The sequence below is a fragment of the Thalassophryne amazonica genome, chromosome 22 (genome assembly GCF_902500255.1).
Source record: "Thalassophryne amazonica chromosome 22, fThaAma1.1, whole genome shotgun sequence".
Lineage (NCBI taxonomy): Eukaryota > Metazoa > Chordata > Actinopteri > Batrachoidiformes > Batrachoididae > Thalassophryne > Thalassophryne amazonica.
Window position 1 is genome coordinate 12794410 of NC_047124.1, and position 21613 is coordinate 12816022.

Here is a 21613-nt window from a genome sequence, read left to right on the forward strand (position 1 = left end):
GGTACTTGGAAGAAGGCAAGGCTAGCATTCTCCAGGTGCTTGGTGCGTTCTGACACTAGGCCTTGAGGGCTTTTTGTCACGGCAAGAATGGGAATCAGTTTTCCAGGCCACTGCCAATTTTGTGGAATGTGAAGGTGATTTTAAAAATACCAAGAATCAGATTCCGAGGTTTGTTTGTGTTTTGTTTTGGGTTTTTTTGTTTGTTTTTTTGCATTTTTAAGCAACATGTTCAGGTTCCGTCTGATAAGCAGCATTCCAGTTTAATCAAATGAGGTGATTTAATGTGGCTCTCCGCTACTAAACCGTGTTAGGTTTTTGATGCTAACATTGGTAATTACAGGGGGAAGGCCTCAACCACAGCAACAGAGATTCATAACCGCCCAACGTCTGCAGATTTGTCAGCATTCCACTGTGAGCAGGATTTATAATCTCTCAGTCGTAGATAATGTGTAATGTATCCAAGGCTCTGTATTTTCCCATGGCTGTTTATTCAGTTCAGCAAGATATCCCAGTCCAGGTGCAGATATGTTTTACTTTGATGTTGCCTTGCACCTGCATGCGGTGCCGTGGAAGTATGCTCATACTGGTCGAGAACACATGTTAACAAAAATTAAATATTTGCCTGTTATTTTTAAATGCTCCGTTTAGGTTTTTAACTGGCTTCTGGCACAGTATCATGAATGCAATCAGTAATCACTTCTCATTCCAGTGGGGAACCAAAAGCCAAAAACCACTCTCCCACTTAGATCTTATAGAATTTTTTTTTTTTTTTATTGTTTGACATCAGGTTACTTTGACATATAACACATTCTTTTATTGGCTTCTCCTCTTTTGCTTGGGGTTGCCTCTGATTGCTGAATTACTCTCCACCCCCCCAACGGGATGCCCTTCATGATGCAACTCCAAATGTACCTGGAAAATGGGGCAAGGGTGGCATCAAACTGGGGACATTCTTATGGGGGGGGGCAATTTATGCTAGCTGCTTCTGGCAGCTGCATACATTTATTAGGAATTAATTTGACTTAGCTTTTATATTAAAAGAAAGCAAATTGTTTTATTACATAAACAGAAGATATAACTTTTTGGGGCGGGGGGGGTAGGGGTTGTAGAGCAGGTACATTTGGCTCTAGTCACAATACCTGCATTTGTCCTATACAAAATACTTATCCTGGTTAATCCAGCTGTAAACTGGTTTAGGTTATAGCCTCGGCTGATGAAGGACTGACGTCGTCTTCACCTTTGTTATTGTGAAAAAAGCAACAAGTTTGAAAGATGTTACGTCTTTTTTTTTTTTAAAAGAGAGTTTAAAAAATAAAACCTTCAACTTATTGTGTGATTCAGTCAGGATTGTTCACTAAAGGTATTTTAAAATTGTTAATTTTTTAAAAATCTTTCTTTTTAACTAGTACAATCCTAATGTTAATATGAGGCAACAAAACAGAGACTCAATATTTGATTGAGAGTTGATTAATTGCGCCATTGGTCGATTCATTCATGTGCTAATTCTTAGATTGGCCATTTATCAATACGGTAATTTGTTGCAGCCTCAGTGCATCACAGTCCATAGAATAAAACACTGCAGTAATTAATTCCTGATTAAATAAAAGCATGTCTCAGTCTCTCTCCATAAGCTGTGGACATAATGAGTCTAATTTCTGCAGTGTTACGCAAGTGAAAAAGGCATTAATTCTGTAAATATTTTGGCAGGTATATTTTACAAGCAGACTGTGCAAAGCCTTTGAATGTTTTAAATTGCATGCACAACACTGTCTGTCTTTATCCTTCCATTTTTTCTCTCCACTTCTTTGTTTTGTACAATAAACATTCATTTTTTCCCCCCCTTTCTCCAAATACTCCAGCTGTAACTCTTAAATATTTCTTGGCTGTTTATGGTGGTGTCTAGTCCAGGTAACACTGGCAGGAAAACAGGTGGATTTTAATTTAAATATTTATATTTAGCCCATGAGTTCATTGTGTTATAAAACTGTAATTTTTTTTTTGTCACAGCAGGGAGCCCAACCAACAAGCTCACATCTAGTTATAAAAGCAAAGTGATCGCAACGTGCAACTGGATGTTTTTGGTCACATTGCCATCGTGTCGCTGGAGTAACATTAATTGTCCTGAATGGATTCCTATTGAACAAGTCTGAGCTGTTCCTTCCCCTGCTGACAGATTTGGACATTATGCGTGTTCTATTTTTATCTGGTGTATAAGATCAGAGCCCAAAGCAATATTATACTTGGAATGACTTTTTACTCTTGGCACACACACTTCATGGACAATGCCCGTCGATGTGTGCCAGCCACATCTATTCAGACTTTTATTTTAATTCATGCATATGTTTTGATGGACCTTTTTTAGCATTTTTTTTTCTTCTCACACTTGTAACAAAAAATACTGTCTTTAGATTCTTTTAGCAGAATAACTTGGCTAACTGAAATGGTGCAGCTTCGGTGACTGTCGCAGTGCCAGCAGCTAGTTGAAGCGATATTAGCTGTGTCTTAATTGAGGGGCTGGATCCTTCGAAGGCTGCATTTGCATCACATGTGTCATAGTGGTACCACTAGGTTGTTCGATTTGGAAGGCGTCTTGGAATGCAGCTGACAAACGCAGCTTTCTTTCTACAACAGGTGCATCCTTTGCAGCCCATATAGTCATTGTGTAGTTTTCCCCAACAAGACAAAATGGTTGGTAAATTTAAAACAATCAATTATCAAAATAATTGGCAATTAATTTAATGTTCCGAGTCACTGTTGCAGTGTCATGTTTGAAAAGTGCATGAGCAACTTTGCTGTGAACCAAATAACAGTGTTACAACTTCGTCAGTCCTCACGTCTCCAGTACTTTCTGTTGATGGCGTTTAGTAAGTAAAGTTCCTGCAGTGTTCTGGTTTCTGTATGTCTCAGTTTCAGCTCATTTCTATGTTAATCCCAGTGGTAGCTTTAAAAATGAGAGTCAGCTTTACTTGGATGTCTTGTTGTCTGAAGCTCTGCTATTTGTCGATTGTTGGGATACAGTTAGTGTGTTTTGTGTGTCTATTTGCATGGTTAGGTAACATCAGTCACAGGATTGTCCAAATTGCTTGCAGGAGATCCATGTTTAAATGCGCTTAAATATTTGCAGATGTGGGAAAACAAAGTTCATTTAACGAGGGAGGAAATGTCCCTCACTGAAACACTGCACAAGCAAACAGTGACCCCTGACCATTATATGTCTATTTGGACCATCCTCACAGCACTGGTCAATCAGGTCTTGTGTAGCCAGAAGCAATCTAGCCTCCACCGATAATGGACCACACTGATGAAGCCCTGAGGTTCAGGAGGGCCTCTGCTGCTCCTCAGGGTTTTATAACCATGAAGACCACAGGGAAGCCTACTGTTTTCACCTGCCGATTGACTGACGGTCCACATGTAGGTGGTAAAGTGACCTATTGCCTAATTAACCCTTTCCTGTTCCTTGTACGACCTCCAGCAGGGTCTGTTGTAATTCTACAATAGAGCTAAAGTTGCAATGCCAGTGTTCGTCTTGTGTGGAATGCAGTGGCTGTAAATTTCTCAACAGGCTCGTCTTAAGGCCCCCTGACACGAGCATGACTTCACTTGCACGCCCGTCGTTGTGACGATCCCCCCCGCTGTGTTCCCAGCTGAACGCCGTTCTTTGTTCCACCGCCTGCCATGCACTCTGCGCTGGACGTTGTGGATATAAAATAATTATTTTGTGTCAGATTAATAATTTTCTCTGCAAATTGAAAGTTGAAAACGGCTCTAATTGCTTGCTGAATCACAGAGGACCGCTTCGGCTTCAACCATTCACACACGTGCTCCTAACGAGCTGCAGAAAGCATTTGGAGCTGTTAAAGTGCGTTTTTGATAGATTTAACATCTTGTTATAATCGTTCAGACGAGCTTTGCTCTGATGCGACCTGCTGACATCACCACTCGCTCTGTTCACTTCTTTACTCGATTTGACAAGCTGCACGTCGTGTTGGCAATTACATCGTGGCACATAGCACGACATTTATGCGTGAAGGATTTTTTTGAACATTTCAAAATTCTCTTTGCGCAACTGCACATGCCGGCGCTCCTCTCACATTCAGTCTACACCATTTAAAGACGAGTTTAATCTCCTGCACAACACAGGTTGTGCAAGTGTGTGAATCAAAGTCATGCTAGTATCAGGGGGCCTTTATCAGACCAGACTGTGCATCGCGTCACAAAGCAACCGCGACCTCAATTCAATCAGAAGACCAGATCATCAATCCCAATCAGAGAATATAAAATATGAAATATGGATTTCTACTGTGCACTTATAGTAAAGCCTACAGAATACAGTGGTCCCTCGCTATATCGAGGTTCACCTTTCGCGGCCTCGCAGTTTTGCGGATTTTTTTTTAGTGCAATTTTGCATGCTTCTTTTTTTCAACAGCGCATTGTGTTCTGCGTCCTCATCAGGCGGGCCGGTCGGCATCACCGCGATTGCTCTCACTGCCTCCGATGCGCTTACCGAGCAGACTCAAGCGCTGCAGCGGGCCACTCACACCGCCCCCCTGTCTGCTGTGCGGAGTTACGGCCAAAATCTGGCAACAGGTCCAGAGACTACGCTCGCTGTTTTGATGCAGAGCGCTCCAGCAGCCCGCAAGGATAGAATTCAGCAGCGCTGCATGGTCTCTGTAACCGCAGCCGCAGAGCTCCGTGGCCACTGAGAGAAGTTTGTGTCTTTTTAATGACTTGGATTCTTTGCGGGTCCCGCATCCGTCACGCAATGGTAACACCGGAGCCAGTGAGCAAAGGGAGAGCACACGCATTGTGTTCTGCGTGTGTCTGTTTATAAGAATCTTCTCGCCCAGAAGAAAAAAAGAGTGCCAACAACTACCCATAACTGTGTTCTTCACTCGGAAAAAGACACCTGCACTGAGGTGTGACTCAGTGGAAAAAGAGCGGCGCCACGACAGAGAGGCGCGATCAGAGGAACTGTGAAATATTGGTCAGTCATTATTAATAATTTATGTGTCCAACATCATAGGTTGATCGTTAAAATTTAATTTGTTAGTTCTAAAAGCCATCATAATTATTTATAGGAAAACGTTCTATTTTCATTTCTCAAACAAATGTTTGGGCCTGAAACAGGTTTTGATCTTTGGTTTCATTTTATAATACTGGACTTATTTTTCTTTATTTTTTCAGGAGAGAAAACTGAGAACGTGTGTGTAGTGAGGGGTTTTACAGCCTTAAAACATCTATAATAATTGTAAAAAATAACGCTGACTACTTTGCGGATTTCACCTATCGCGGGCTATTTTTAGAACGTAACTCCTGCGATAAACGAGGGACCACTGTACTTCCCCCCCCCATTGCAAAGTATAACCTACAGGGGTTAGATTAATGCCAAATAATCCGTGCCCCACATCTTGTTGTTGATATCACACCTGCTGTTCAGATACATTTAACACCCTTGTTTCTTCTCATAATGTTCCACCATTACCATTATGATTGTGCCAGTTGATTTTCTTCTTTCAAAACGTACCGTAGCTGCACTGCGTCTTCAATAATTTCAGATATTTCAGCTAAAGGATGTGTCTCAAAGAGAAGTCTTTGATTGGAGGATATAGGCTGGCGGTTCGGTGAATTTATGGTTCCTCAGTGGATAAAAGCACCATTTTCTTTTTTTTTTTTTTTTTGGGGTGCGATTTCATGTCATTTTAGTTGAGCAACCAGGAAAAACAAAAAAAAAATATACTATTGCATAATTATTGATATGATTGTCTTTCTTTCTCTACAGAAGCGGAAGCACAGAGAGAAGGATGACAGTGACGCCGTCAGCCTGTGCAGCTTTGACTTCAAGGTAAAAATCCATTTATATATATATATATATATATATATATATATATATATATATGTGTATATATATATATATATATATATATAAAGGTCTGTCCAAAAAGTATCAGACTTTTTTATTTTTTTTCAAAAACCATATGGATTTGAATCATGTGTGCTTGCATGAGCCAACCTTGAACCTTCATGCGCATGCATGATTTTTTTCACGCCCGTCGGTTGCATCATTCGCCTGTGAGCAGGCTTTGTGTGAGCGCTGGTCCTCCCCTCTCGTTGGATTTTCATTGCGAGGTGGAACGATTTGGAGCTTTGCTGCATCAAATTTTTCCAGAAACTGTGAGAGACAGCCAGGTGGAAACCATTTGGAAGATTCAGACGGCTTTCGGTGACGATCCTATGGGCATCACACAGATTTAGGAGTGTTACAACCGGTTTAAAGACGGCGCACAATGGCGGAGGGTGCGCCGCGCTCCGAGAGGCCATCGACAGGCTGAAACGACCAGATCATTTCCAAAGTGAACGCTGTGTTGATCCGGGACGTCGTCTGACTACCAGAGAAATTGCAGAAGAGGTGGACATCAGCACTTTTTCGGCACATTCCACTGTTACAGGAGATTTTGTAATGAAAGACGTGCGGAAGTTGGAAGTCTCACAGCACATGTTGTGACATGTCCAGCTCTTCCACAATTCCTCGGATACTCACTCGACTGAAAAGCCACTGAAAGCCGTTTGAATCTTCCGAATCGTTTCCACCTGACTGTCTCTCACAGTTTCTGGAAAAATTTGATTCAGCGCTGCTTCAATCGTTTAGACATTTTCCTTGCAATGAAAATCCAACGAGGGGGGAGGACCAGTGGTCACTCAAAGCCTACTCACAGGTGAATGACGCAACTGACAGGGGTGAAAAAACTCACGCATGCACACGAAGGTTCAAGGCTGGCTCATGCAAGCACACGTGATTCAAATCCATAAGGTTTTTGAAAAAAATAAAAAGGTCTGATACTTTTTGGACAGACCGTGTGTGCGTGTGTGTGTATATATATATATATATATATATATATATATATATATATATATATATATATATATATATATATATATACACACACACACACACACACAGCACCAGTCAAACGTTTGGACACACTTTCCCATATAACTTATAATGCAGAATGATAGCTTTAAGTTTTAGGGAAAATACATCTATGTAACTTCGCTTGCAAAAATTATGCCATATTTTTGGATATGATCCTCCAGTTTTAAGGGTATTTCAGGACTGAGGTGTTTCACAGCTTTGTTATGTTTTATTACATCTGCTTATTCGTTTCTGCACCAAGCACAGCTTCATCATCAAATGACTGCGAAAGACACTGTAAAATCTATCCTAGGCTCTCTCTCTCTCACATGCCTTGTGGCAAACCAGAGCTTAGACGTGATAAAAAGTATATGGGTTTACTGACGGATCACACTGTTTCACAAAAAGAATGTGTTTTAAAAACAGAATTCTCATCTTATGGTCTCGAAAACAAATGTGAATCAAACCTTTTAGAATGAGTGTATTTAACTCTGGAGTTATCTTCACCATCCATTGCTTATCACAACTTGAGATTCAACTGTCTGATGTGGGACTGTCAAAGCACTGGTCACTGTGAGGAAAACATGAGGGTGGAGACCAGGCAGTGCTGGAGTGTCAGCCACATTGGGATCTACCAACGAACATGTCAGTGCATGTTACGAAAAACAAAACAAACCCTTGGTCTCACACTGCATATACCTTATTTATTTACAGCTTATATTGCTTAATGTCTTAATAATAGCCACAAAAAAATAACATATGCAGCCGTGTGTAGCTACAGTGCACGGCATGTTCCTCAGCTCGAATTTTTTCCTTAGCTGCACAGCACATTTATAGGCATCTATTAAATATGTTCGACAGTCGAACTGAATGTAAAATACAAAAAGTACGTTTATCCATTATACTGCCTGCTACTATGGAACATGTTTTTATTTTTATGTCGCAAAGCTAGCATTCCTGTGATTCAATCTAACGAGAGCATCACCCTGACATTTGGACTTTTAAAAGAGTTTGAAGACAGAAGTAGAGGTGAAACAAGATTAGTACAGCTGATTTTATAATGTTAAAATCGAGGTATCAACTAGTACATTTAGACTGAGTCTGAGAATCATTCATTCATCTTCTACCGCTTAGTCCAATTAAGAGTCGCGGGGGGCTGGAGCCTATCCCAGCAGTCATAGAGCGCAAGGCGGGGTACACCCAGGACAGGACGCCAGTCTGTCGCAGGGCCACAAAGAGACAAACAAACACAGACACACCCACACACACACACACCTATGGACAATTTAAAGATACCAGTCCACCTAACCTGCATGTCTTTGGATGTGGGAGGAAACCGGAGCACCCGGAGGAAACCCACGCAAACATGGGGAGAACATGCAAACTCCACACAGAAAGGCCATGGGAATTGAACCCATGACCTTCTCGGTGTGAGGCAACAGTGCTAACCACTATGTCACCGTGCTGCCCAGTCTGAGAATCAATGCAGTTTTATCTATTACTTTAAAATAAATTTTTGATTTGTATTGGTTAATTGTTGCACGCCTAGTCATTACATTAACCATGACAATAGTGAATCAATGTTGCAGACCTCATGGTTTTTTTTTTTTTAAATGATACACAGCCCCAGTATGGTATTTTGTAAAAAATATTGCAGATTTTGGGTTCATGGTTTATTGTTGAATGCCTCATACAGACATTTTGCTTAGTGACAATCATATTGAACTTTTATGGCTATAAAAAGCTTTTATTTTTAATTTTTTAAATTTTTTTTGGCTTTGTAATCTAAAACGTCATGGCTGCGAGGCAGTTCCACCTACTGCCTGTAGAGCAGTGTGCAGGAGCAGAGATGAAGCGAAACAAGACCCCCCCCCCCAACCCCATGGCCTGAAAGCATCATTTTCACATGGAAAAGTGGAAAGAGGCGTTTTACATGGAACCCACTTAAATGTGTACTTGACAGCAGTTCTAGCGTATTGCTGTTTACGATGGAATATTTTTAGCTCCAGAAAGCTCTGATGGCTTAACTGTGAGAACAGGGTTGTATCGGAACTCTGTATCTGATATTTGTGCTCGTTGTGTATATTTAGTGCATGTCACTGAGATGACTATCACTGGAAACCTCTAAACAAAGCCTCTGTTTGCTTCAAGGGTTAGAGACCCGACCGGCTGGATGAGCCAGGTTACAAATTACTCATTAGGTAGTTCGCTGTGTGGGTGTTAAGTGCACTCTTACAACACAGAGCAAAAGTTTTACCTGTCATAGAAATGTGAAGTCATTTATTTAATTTTGTTATTTTTGGAGTTTTCAAAAGCTCAGAACCTTGAACGTTTTCAAATCTGAATTGGAGTCTTAAAGTGTGGAAGTGTGGAGCAGCAAGCAGGAACACGTATAATATAGGAAATAGTTATACATTTGGGTCCATAAGTATTTGGACATTGACGTTTTTAGATATTTTCCTTTTGTACACCACCACAATGAAATGAATCAATCACAGTGTGCTTGTAGTGCAAACTTTCAGCTTTAATTTTCTTCAACAAGTCACAGGACAAATACGTGAACATTTCCAAGTCACTGAATATGTCTTGGACTTCAGTTCCATCAGTCATTAAGAAACACAAATAGTACAGTAAATCATCTGCAGGAAGCAGTACAAAAAAAAAACAAGAGAGACTAGTGAGGGAAGCCACCAAGACATCCATGTCAACTCTGAAGGAGTTATAGGCTTCTGTTCTGCATGTTCATGGTGGAGTGGCACAAAAAAGGATTTTCACTGAATAAAGCAGTTGTCCCATGTGTCTTCTGGCAAACTGCAGCTGATATTTCACATCATCTTTTAAAGAAACTCCTTCCAGTAATGGCTTCTGTCTCATTTGTTTTCACCTCAGGTTGGCTTCACTTTCTTTTGAAATATTTGTGTTTGCAACTCCTGTCATTCTTCTGGTGGCATCAAAACACCGAGCAAATTTTACAGCCGCCTATAACCAGTTGGATCAGTGGTCTGATTTTTAGCTAACAAAGCTGAGGTGGTGTTAATAGTGCCGCGGGCCACACCTTAAATCAAATCACTGTTTTACTCTTTTAATTTTTTAATTAAGTCACTTTCAGTGCGTTCCAAGCCCTAGGCGGTATGTTCCACTTACACGTTCAGCAGTTTGGAAAATGGAAAATCCCTTGTTGGCATACACGTTCTACAGCACTGATTTTAAAAAAACAAAAACATAGTCGCAGTGCAGAATCTGTGTTAAGATTGTTTGCTTCAGTAGTAGCACACTAGCCTGACCTAATACAAGCAACCCACACTCCTCCTGCTTTTGGCTGAGTACTTGTTTTTGTTCACATACTTAAACAAAAACATCACCTTGCCTCCCTCAGGCCTGGTCATACCTCCACGTTGCACCCTGACCTGTTTCACAGCCAGACATGATGCTTTTCCAGCGGGAACTTTCAGCACCTCAACTCTAACTGGACTCACCATTCCTTAGAGATCCCAGTGCTAAATATATATATATAAATAAATGGGACAGTCAGCCCATTTCCACCAAGTTGCAGGCCATTTTAGGAGTCTGACAACATTGAGAGTGTCTCCGCCGCAGGGACCAATGATGTGACTGGATGTTAGCCTATGTGGGAAAAGACAGCAACAAAAACAAGTGCCAAGCCAGACTTGTGAGACAAGAGTAAAAGCAGAGGTGACAGGTGGTCAGATGAAGAAGTACATGCGTTGTTGGCTTTGCTTGGAGACCGGCAGGGTCCAGTGAGTGTTCGAGTCCTCGAGGAGGAATAACAAAATCTACTTTGAGGCAGAAACTCTCACGGAATTATCATATCACTGTGTAGGTAGCTGCAAGATCCCAGTGGGTCGACTCCAAGGATACACACGGGTCACCTGACCAGGAATGGTTAGCCCAGCTCCTATCCTACTCTCCTCTCTGCTGTTTGATTATCCATAAGTCTTTTCACAACATCAGTCACAAGCCAAATTCAATGTGACAATAAAAACGGCTGTGATGATGATTTTTCAATTTCAATTTATTTTCATTCATATAGTGCCAAATCATAACAATGTTGCTTCAAGGCACTTAACACAAGTAGGGTCTAACCTTACCAACCCCTAGAGCAAACACACAGGCAACACAGCACACACACAGGAAAAACTCACTGTGATGAATTCAGGAAGAAACTTCAAGCAGACCAGACTCAAAGGGGTGACCATCTGCTTGGGCCATGCTATCGACACAATGCACAATACAGGAAATTATACAAGAGATCTTGGGAGTCCATGCTGGTGCACAAGACGGGAGGCCTGCAGAAGAAAACACATGATGGTGATGATGACTGGTCAAAACCCGAAAAGGGGGTGGAAGTGATGTGACTACAGTCCAATGAGCACACGAAAAACATGTTTTCCTGTTTTGAGATATTTTGGTCGAGTTTCTCTACAACAGAAAAAATCTGCTTTTGTTGATTCTTTGAGTTTGGGTGAGTTTGAGACCAGTTTTACACTGCTGGCCCACCAAACACTCTGGCACCGAAGTGCGGTCTTCATGCGGGACCGGCCCGAACAATACGTGCTAACGAGAGTCTTTGTCAATCTTAGGCAGGTTGTGGCCAACGAAGATGCTTCATTTTATCAGTTTACTCATCTGACAATTCGTTGTCTGGTTTCACTGTGGTTCTTAGTTACGTTTCTGTGTTTGGTAGCAACCACTGAGCGCAGCTGGGTGTGGGCACTATCAAAAAACTCTGAAATAACCCGAGGGTGACAGTCCTGTTATGAAACTGTGGGTTTTATTGTCTCTGCAGGCTGTTGCCAGATTAGATCTTAAAGCTTTTTCTTCAACTCCCGTCTCTCTTCATTTAATTGTAGCTGCAGAATAATGAAGGTATTTATAGAACCCCACAAGCATTACCACAGTGTATAAATCTGTTGGGTGAAGCTGTCAATCAACACTTATATATATATATATATATATATATATATTTTTTTTTTAACCTTTTGAAATGTGCTTTAAGAATCTGAGTCTACCGTTGTGGCTACAGGTAGCTTTCTGAAGATTATCTATGTGCACTCCGCAAGTGTGTGTGCAGCTTGTGGGTAACTGCGTTTAGTCAAGCACAGCCAGAAAAATGAACAAGCTGCTTTATTGATTATGAGGGCTGAAAAGAAATGTTACAATTTACAGATTTGCTAAACTATTTGCTTGACTATTCCACATGAATACATATTTCATATCAACTTCATGGGCTTTGACGGGTTAATTCCATGTTTAACGATCACCAAGTGTTTAGTCAAACACCCTCTTTTTTGCTGCTGCTGATCTCGATCAGCAGAGGGCAGTAGCACCTCCACTGTATTCTTGTGTCAGTACAGTCAGTCGGCACTCTGCAGAAACTTTCTTGCTAATGTCTTCCACAGAGCTGTAATTAGACCCTGCACACGGTCTGTGCTCACTGGTCCCGCTGCCCCTCAGGTCTCCAGACTCAGCCCAGCTCGGACACGGCTCATAGTATTACTCATCGAGGTCCGTCACAATGAGCTCAGTCTGGTTTGTAACGTGTGTCAGTGCGTGAAGCGCGGCTGTGCTGCAGCTGCAGCCTGGTGTGACTGTAGGTGAAGAGGCCAGGCAGGCCCAGCCATGTTGTGTTTAGAGTTTATAGCGGCTGGGCCAGACACACAGCTGGTTCAGCGCTCGGTCTCCCCATGCAGTGAGTAAGAGCACAACTGCAGAGTGTCTTCTGCAGGCACGCACAGTCTACACAGCAGATTCACTTTTTACTGGATTCTTTCTGACTCCTCAGAAGCATGAATTATTTGCCTTTTGAAAATCTAAAGCCGATTGATTCATCATCCCGCGCTGGCAGTTCTGATGAGATCCAGACATTACGCATCTGAGGTGTTAACCAAAGTGCACACGTAGATCAGCAGCAGCCTGTGTCCACTTTCACACGTCTGTGTTGACCCAGGAGGACACCCGGGAATGGTCTGCTGTCTTTTTGCACAAAATGTGCATATGCACATGAATTTTAACACTGGGGCCTCGCAGCTCCTCCACTTTACACCGTATTAAGCTGACCTAACACCTCTTCACTGTGCACTGCAGTTGTGCACCAGCTGTTTGGGCTGTTTCAGGTGTTGGGCTGTCCATCAGCATGTAGAGCTGTACGGGTGTGTGCACGACATGTTCATCAAAAAAACAAACCAAAAAAAGTTTAAAAAACAAAAAGGCAGCTTTAGTGTGAAACTGTCGAACACACATTTTTTCACCCTGCTAGACCAATCAGCTTTCAGGTGGAAGTTGCACCCAACCTCCACAAATGTATTAGCATTCAGCTCAAAGGTGTCACTGAGCTCACTGTTGATATTCTAATGAATCACCTCCTCCGAGCCAGATGATGAGGCTGATAACGGCTGCTTAAAGCAAAAAAGAAAAGAAAAAAAAATCACTCTACACAAACTAGAGAATGCTTTTGATTAACAATGACCGATTAAGTAATGAAACACTTAGTAGTTGATTGCAGATACAGATGGACCGATGGATCTGAGACTTTTTGGAGTTTGCCCCTCTCTCTCTCTGCCATAACAATGACATTGAAATGAAACAATCAAGATGCCCTTTTTGAGACACAATAACGAATTCACCAGGCCAATATAAGGAGTATTTTTTAAATACAAATCATTACTTTTACAGCCAGTTTTCATTAGACAAGTTAGGGGATCCATTTTTAATATGTCTGCTTCCATTGTTTTTGGGTATTTTCTTCTCTCTCTGTTTGACTTTTAGAGGTCCCAAGGGAGCATTAGCCGACTTCTTCCTTTGAGCTTGAACACATCAGACCCTTCTGCAGAAATGTTTTTGGAATAAGGCATGTTTGTGGGATTCTCTTCACTGTTTTCAGTACACTGACTGCATAACTTGTTGCTGTCTGCAGCCTCTCTCTTCCAAGTAAACCGATCCCACGTCAACTGCACCCATGTGGGCTGAGTTGAGCTCACTCCTCCCCTGGCACTCCCCGCCTATAAAGCTCCGCCGCTCTCAGTCTACCTCAGAACAAAGTTTACTAAGTGTATATGAGAGAGAGGGGGGGTAGCATCCAGAAAACCCTGTAGACCTCTAAAGGCGAGACATATTTATTGATTATATATATATTTTATTTTTTTGAAGCTCGCATTCAGCCTTGTTTTTCTTGAACTTTGATTTTTTTTTTTTCCATATGTGGATTACGTGGAAGTGACTTGTCTGGATTTAAAGAACAAAAAGAAAAAAAAAAAGGATTTTGTGTTTTTACTGAAAGCTATGGTGACTTACGATGAACTGGGTAGTTTGGTTCCTATCAAACGGACTCTGCAAGTGATAGACTATCAGAACCAAGCCAACAAAGAGTCAGAGGTAAGATGCGCACACACACACACACACACACACAAAAACCCTTCAATGAATCTTTGACCACAACTCATGAAGTTGAAGTCATAGCTTTGCGTCATGTGTGAGATTGTGAGTGAATCAGCACCCAACCCTGCTCTTATCACTGCTGAGCATATCGTCATGGCGTGTGTGTGTGCTTTGAGTTGCCCTTTGCTGGTGAAACTTTGAACTCTGCAGAACAATAAGATAGTGACTAATCACTGGAGTGTACGGCGCCCCCTTCAGCCTTACATAGGCTTTGTTTGTTTTTTTTAAGACACTATTTTTATATATGCAGCCCTGATAGGATGTTGAAAGCTCAAGAAGGTGGAGCGGTAGGGGGTGAAACTCTCAGGAAACATCCACTCACTTCATCACCATCGAGGTGGTGAACTCAAAACTTTTAGGTGTCGAGTTCAGCCAGTTGAACTGTGTTGCTGATTCAGCTCAGCAGTCTCAAACCCAATTAAAAAGGCTGCTGATCCTCACCCCTTCCGCTGCAAACCTACTTTGTTCCCATTTTAAGGTTTGCAAGGTTCTGTTTCGGAAGCGATGCGGTTCGACTGTCAGTAAACCCTTCGCGTGCAGCCTGGCTGTTCTATTCTCAGCTTATATCAAAGTGTTCCGTAAGGACTGACGGCACAGCGTGAGAGGTTCCACTGAAACACTCCTGGTCTTTGTTTGACAAACGGACAGTCCTGCTGTGGAAATGTGATCAGGTGTTCTGGTGGTAGTTATCTAAACCTGCAGCTCGTGTGGTTTTCAGTTCCCAGGTCAGTCTGCTCAGAATAGAAACCGTCTACAGTGTTCGACTTTGCAGCTGATAACGGACTGATACAGAGCAGGACTGGTGACCTTTTGTTAATCTAAGATCAGTTCCCAAAGGACAGGAAGTGCACAGTGCCCAGCACAAGTTTCCACTGTTGACACTGGGAACCTCCACCCTCCTCTGGTGATGGTCTGCAGGCATTAATGGAGTTAAATATTAAAAGCAGGCAGCCATCGCATTCTTCAGACCACCATCAGAGGGGTTCACAGGTGATGTCTGTGTAAACAAAGCCAGTCGACGGCTAGTTAAGTTCTGTGGTCTGGACTGGTGTTCAGACCCCGACTGCAGCTACTGCAGACTGAGTGGATCTGTTCCACAGCTGCGTCTGTCCCAGAGCTTCAATGACTGCTGTGCTTCGCAGTTTTGCTGAGGCGAAGCAAAATCCCATTTGACCTGAGTCAGGAGAAAGTAAAGCACAGGCAGCTTTTTAGCAACGCTGCGCTGGGTTTCAGTGAACAAGCCCCCATCAGGAAGAACTTCTTAAAGATGTTTCAAATTCTCTGCAAAGGAACTTTGCTTTGCAGATGCTAATTGCAGCGGAGGCTGTCTTAAAAGCATCAGTCTTCAGCGCTTTGATTGCTGCTGCTTGTTTCTGTTGGCTCGAGGCCCAGCAGCGCTCTCTTTCTCCTGGCCTCGGGCTGGGTGAGTGGGAGGGGAGGTCACTTTGCCCAGGTGTTTGCTGCTGTCACGCGAGGCCTGATGAGGAGCCTGCCTTGACTTGCAGCCCTGTGTTTACCGTTGCGGCTCGGTGGTGGTCCGTTTCCCTGAACGGTCCAGAAACACCCTCCTCCAGGTCTTGAACTTCCAGGTTCAAGACCTGCAATTATCTACACGCGTTTGTCTGAAGCATTCCGAATGGTGAAACACTAACATGAAGTGGCCGTTGTTCAGGTCATGTGGCTCAGTAACTGGTTTGTGTGTGCGGGGAGGGCTTTTGAACAGGTGACAGCATCATTCTTGGCATTCCTTCAGGGCCCCTTCCCTTCCAGATCAGCAGTCACAAAGGCTCTTTGTGCTCGGCAGGCGATGCACTTTTCACATGATGGAGCAAACAGCTGCTCAAGCTGCTTCCGCCTCCTCATCCCTGCCGAGCCATTGCAGTATCTCCGTCTGCTCGTCCGCCAGTCTGTCTGACTCTGACTCAAACCCGGCTCTAGTTACTCCTATTTTCAAAGCAGAAAGCAGGGAGCCAAGTCAATAATCAGGATTTATGGTTTGATGTTTTATGACGAGGAAGCTGCAAGGGAGCGACACACAGGCGGTGTTGCTGTTTAACGTTCATATGTACGTATAAATAACTTGAATGAAGAATTTTGTGACTAATCCTCACTTCTGTGCTTCTCGCCCACCTTCAGGAACCCAGCAACAAACGTGTCCGTCCTCTCGGCAGGGTGACGTCGCTAGCCAACCTCATCTCTCCGGTGAAGAATGGGGCCGTCCGGCGTTTCGGCCAAACCATCCAGGTGAGGACCCATGACCTCTCCAAAAAAACAAATAATAATAAGGCTTTACAGGCACCTGAATTTGACAGCTAGTGCATCCTCAAACATCACATCCCGATTGTCCAGCTTCCTATTGCAACGTGTCCTGTTTCTCGTGGGCAGGCCTCCTTCCGGAGCGATGGCAAGTCACCAGGCGTGCCCCAGAAGCCCTGCAGCAAGGCAGCTGCCCCCACGCCGCCTAAAAGGAGGAACAGTACACTATGGTCCGAGACGCTGGACATCCACCAGAAGGGAACCTTCTCCACCAGAGAGATCAAGAGACAGGAGGTGAGAAGCGGCACCACGGTACCACTTTTCTAGTCCCAGACAGGAACATCTCAGACTTGTTAAAGATTGAGTCTACATCAGTAATCTAGACATTCTGATATTCTCTCTATCTGCTGATGACATTCTTCAGCATTTAAACTAAGTCCACATGACCTTGTAGAATGTATCAAATGAGCTACATGGAGCCAGAATCCGCCCAGAGCTCATTTTCCTGTCTAAGAGCACATATACCTGACAAGCCATCAAACTGGCGCCCTCCTGCCCCGCTCTGTCCGCTCGCGCCAGACGTCTTAGCAAATAGTCAAAAGACATAAACTCACTGCAGTTTTTAACAAGGAAAGAAAAAAAAAATCAGGGCAGACAGAGGACAAAAAAAAAGCTAGAGAGATTTCAAAGCTGAACTCAGTCACTTGGCAAAGGAATTGACTTTTAGAATGAGTCTAAATAGGTTTTGGTTACAGAATTGTAAGAACATCCTGATTCATGTTCTTTTCTTAAAAAAAAGTGTTTTTTGTGTCTTTCCCCTCCTGTCAGGCCATATTCGAGCTGTCTCGTGGAGAACAGGATCTGATTGAGGACCTCCAGCTTGCACGCAAGGTTTGTACTTTTCAACCTCCACAGCCGAAACCGCGCATCCGCTGTAAAACAAACATATTAAATCAAAGCCTGGCAGCTATTCCAGGACCTATTCCTGGCCTTCTCTTGTCCTCTTAAAAAGCTCCATAAAAGCTATTCTTAGCATCCACTTTGTCTTAACCTGCAGGATAAAAACACGTGAGTGTGAAGGTTTGACCTTTTTTCTGTTTCTGCGCAGGCGTATCATGACCCGATGCTGAAGCTGTCCATTATGTCAGAGGAGGAGCTGACTCATATATTTGGGAACTTGGACGCGTACATTCCGCTGCATGAGGACCTGCTGGCTGAGTTGTCCAAAGCTACAGGTCCAGACGGAACAGTGGGCCAAATTGGCCGTATTGTCATAAGTTGGGTAAGTGTCCAAGTCGCCAGTTTAACCTGTGATTCTCAGCTGGTGTCAGACAAGCCCAGTTTAAGAATTCCGCTCATCCCTTGCAGCTGCCCAGACTGAACGCGTACAAAGAGTACTGCAGCAACCAGCTAGCAGCCAAAGCGCTTCTGGACCAGAAGAAGCAGGACCGACGGGTGCAGGACTTCCTGCAGCGCTGTCTGGAGTCACCCTTCAGCCGGAAGCTTGACCTGTGGAGTTTCCTGGATATCCCGCGCTCTCGTCTAGTCAAATACCCGCTGCTGCTCAAAGAGATACTAAGACACACGCCGACGGAGCATCCTGACTGCAGCAGTCTGGAGCAAGCGGTGAGTCGAGGACGCCCACGGGAATTAGTACGATACAGAGTTCGACGTGGTTCCTGAGTCCACTTTACATGAAGGTGCAGTGGAATGAAATACGATGCATTGTTTGTGTGCGCAGATCGCCATCATTCAGGCCGTGCTGACCGACATCAATATGAAGAAAGGAGAGTCTGAGTGCCAGTACTACATCGACAAGCTGGAGTATCTGGACGACAGACAGAGAGATACGCGCATCGAGCAGTGCAAGAGTCTGTTGTGTCACGGAGAACTTCGCAACAAGAGTGGCACGGTGAGCAGATCTGCAGCTTCCCTCACATCCATCAAAAAGTCACGTGACTCTGCATCCTGGGCAAACAGTTCTGACATTTGTGTTGGTTTTTGTTGCAGAAGCTGCACGTGTTCTTGTTCACCGAGCTTCTGGTTCTGACCCGACCCGTCGTCAGGAACGAGCGCCAGTGTTTCCAGGTTTACAGACAGCCAATCCCGGTTCAGGATTTGGTGCTGGAGGACCTGCAGGACGGAGATGTCAGAATGGGCGGCTCCTTCAGAGGTGCCTTCAGTAACGCAGACAAAGGTGATGATTATTTCTGAGCTCTGTGTTGCTGTAAAAGTTTAAAGTTTCTTTGTCACAGTGTTTTGGAGCTAAAGGCGAGTTTTAACATGAGGAAAATTGAAATCGGGTGCACAGTGATGGAATCACAGCATTTTTTGTGTGTTGTCCACCAAAGGCAATTGGACAGTTTGTTACTGAATCATTTGGTGGCTTCCCTCACTTCTGTCCTCACTGACTTGTGTCTAACTCTAATATACTTTGATAAATAATAAAAATCAAATGTATCAGTTTGCTCACTACACGTTTCACTTTTTTCCTCATGACAGCCAAAAACATCTTCCGCGTGCGCTCCCAAGACCCGAGTCACGGCCAGTCCCACACGCTGCAGGTCAACGACGTCTTCCATAAGCAGCAGTGGCTCAACTGCCTGCGTACCGCCATTTCCGTCCACCGGCCCCTCACAGAGCCTGACACGCCCACGCCGCCAACAGCTGACGCCCGCTCCAAACGACGCCCTTCCTCCGTCTCGGCAATTGTCCACATGGAGGAAGTGGACGAGAACTGCGCGCTGTCGTGTTCGCAGTCTGCCCCCAGTTCCCCGTGCAGCAGCGCGACCCCCAGCCCCACCACGGCCTCGCCCTCATCCCTCTCCTCCTCGTCTTCATTGTCTTTATCGATGACATCGTCGTCGTCGTCGTCACCGCTGTCCTCGCCGATGTCAATGTTGCACAAAAGCAAAAAGGAAAAGAAGTCCTTAGGGAAGAGAAAAGAGACGATGGTGTGAATGGAGGCAGCAGGAGAGAATGGACTCCTAGCAGACTTTTTTTTTTGTACATAAATGTTAAAAATAAACATGGAGGAGGGACACTGAGGTTCTCACCTCGCTCAGATGGACTTGTATTTATACATGAGTGCATATTAGTGCTACAGTGTTCTGTGTTACTGTCCTCTTTGGCAGCTATTTATCCTAAACCCCCCATCCGTCCCTTTGGTTCCAGTCCACTGGGGGGCAGCGCAGTGTTTCTGTGGCTGAAAAAAAGGGAAGCATTACGCGAAACATTCTCATATTGTGTGGGGGAAAAGAGGTGGTGCATCAAATCCTGTTTACCAGTAATTTGTTATTTAAACACTATTTTAAAGTTTTTTTTTTATTTTTTTTATTATTATTTTAGTTGTGGGGTAATGAAAGTTTTACATTTTATTATTTTACTCTTTTTAAGTAATCATAAGGCAGCACTCTTAACGATTAAGTGACGGCAACATGTTAAGAATGGAGGAACCCCAAAAATGTTTGAAAGCTCCAAATTTCTCTACAAATGTATTTAAAAACAGATGTCTTATTATGATTACTATAGTTTTTTTTTTTGTTTTGTATACATCATTCCTTTGACAAAAGTTGTTTGAAGCTGGCCACTTTTTTCTTTTTTTGTGCTGCAGTCACGGGCGTTAATTAAAATTAAATTTTCGCTGTATCTGATCAAAGACTTCGCTTTGGACTGCAACGATGCAAACCATCGAATGTCAAACTCGTGCAAAAGAACAGATGAGATGTTTTATTCAACATCAAACTGTCAATTTATGAACTGAGCCATGTTGGCTTTCACAGAGCTGACTTTTACCGAGTAAAACACTTTTCAGTGTAGCATCTTGCACGGAGCTTTAATTATGGCCACCGGTCGAGGCGGCAGAAGGTATTTTACTGTCCTGAGGAAAAGAATTTGTATGTGTAAAGTACTTGTTGATGGAAAAGAGAAAGTGACGTGATGGATTGAGAAGCAAGTGTGTGTTGGAACAGAGCGATGCAGGTTGTGTAACTCCCATCAGCTCGTTGTGTCAGCTGGTGGAGTGAGAGGAGGTGCCTTGCTCATTAACATGAGCATTAATGGATGGAAATAGTATGTAGGGGGCGGCAGACAAGAAGGTTTCTGTATGTGTGCACAAGGGATAATGTGACAGAGAAAAAGGGGGCAAGTTTATGCCATGAACTGTATGTAGTTAAATGAACAATAAAGATCTGTGTAAGATTTGCATCTGACCTTTTTCGTTTCATGTCATTTATTTTTTTCCCCTCTTCAGTTGTACAAGTTTAAAATAGATTTGAAGGTTGATGCTCGTACATCTTGTTGATTTGAAAAGAGGAGCTCTCTGACTGAATGGAAAAGGAGGCGACGACGTCCGAGTTAAAACACTTTTGGTGCCGCGTCGTTGCCAAGAAAAACATTTCCAGGGAAGGATTTACTTCAAGTTGTGTTTTTTTTTTTTGTGCACGTCATCCCTTTCTGGTCCCTGTTATTGGCAGAAGGTTATTTGTTGATAAAGTTTGGCGGCATCGCCTTTTTTCCTATCTCTCCACACCGGTGTGCACTTTCATGATGGAAGATGCCTAAAGCGAGGAAGAAAATAACTTCCTTTTAAATTTAGATGCTCAGCCTTCGTTGGAATGAGACGTTTTTTCTTTTAATTTGTCTGCTTGGCAGAACCCAGACACTGCTTGGATTCTCTTAAATGATGGCCTCACGTCTGAGAAACTTCGAGAGTTCTCCAAACATTGGCTCATGCTCTCCCGCTGGCTCGCCCGCCTATTTACTTTAATGGAAGTTGGAACCCGACGCAGTGGCACAGTTAATTAAATGGATGTTGTACGTTTATGGCCAGGGATGGAGCCCCGAGCGTCACAAAAACACAAGACGGTTGTGTAGCACATGTGAATTAATAGCAGTTGTGGGTGTAATTCTACCTCTGGGCTCATTGATTAGATCCAACATTTAGACATTCAAAGTGGTGGCCTGAAAGATGGAGTAGCAGCCTTTGTGACT

General features: G+C 43.4%; 1 protein-coding gene across 2 annotated transcripts in view; it reads left to right on the forward strand.

The window, feature by feature from the left end:
- The window catches only part of net1 (neuroepithelial cell transforming 1), a 39402-nt gene extending 18570 nt beyond the window's left edge, over positions 1-20832 (forward strand). The window contains exons 3-11 of one of the 2 annotated variants that reach the window (XM_034162944.1): positions 5780-5842; positions 16502-16609; positions 16751-16915; positions 17450-17512; positions 17730-17903; positions 17990-18247; positions 18363-18533; positions 18632-18818; positions 19124-20832. In XM_034162944.1, the coding sequence (XP_034018835.1) occupies positions 5780-5842; positions 16502-16609; positions 16751-16915; positions 17450-17512; positions 17730-17903; positions 17990-18247; positions 18363-18533; positions 18632-18818; positions 19124-19581 (1647 nt within the window). In that variant the 3' untranslated portion in view covers positions 19582-20832. Of the gene's footprint in view, positions 1-5779; positions 5843-14005; positions 14303-16501; positions 16610-16750; positions 16916-17449; positions 17513-17729; positions 17904-17989; positions 18248-18362; positions 18534-18631; positions 18819-19123 lie in introns of those variants that run through there. The other variant, XM_034162945.1, reaches the window with a different exon arrangement.
- Positions 20833-21613: the final 781 nt, after the last annotated feature.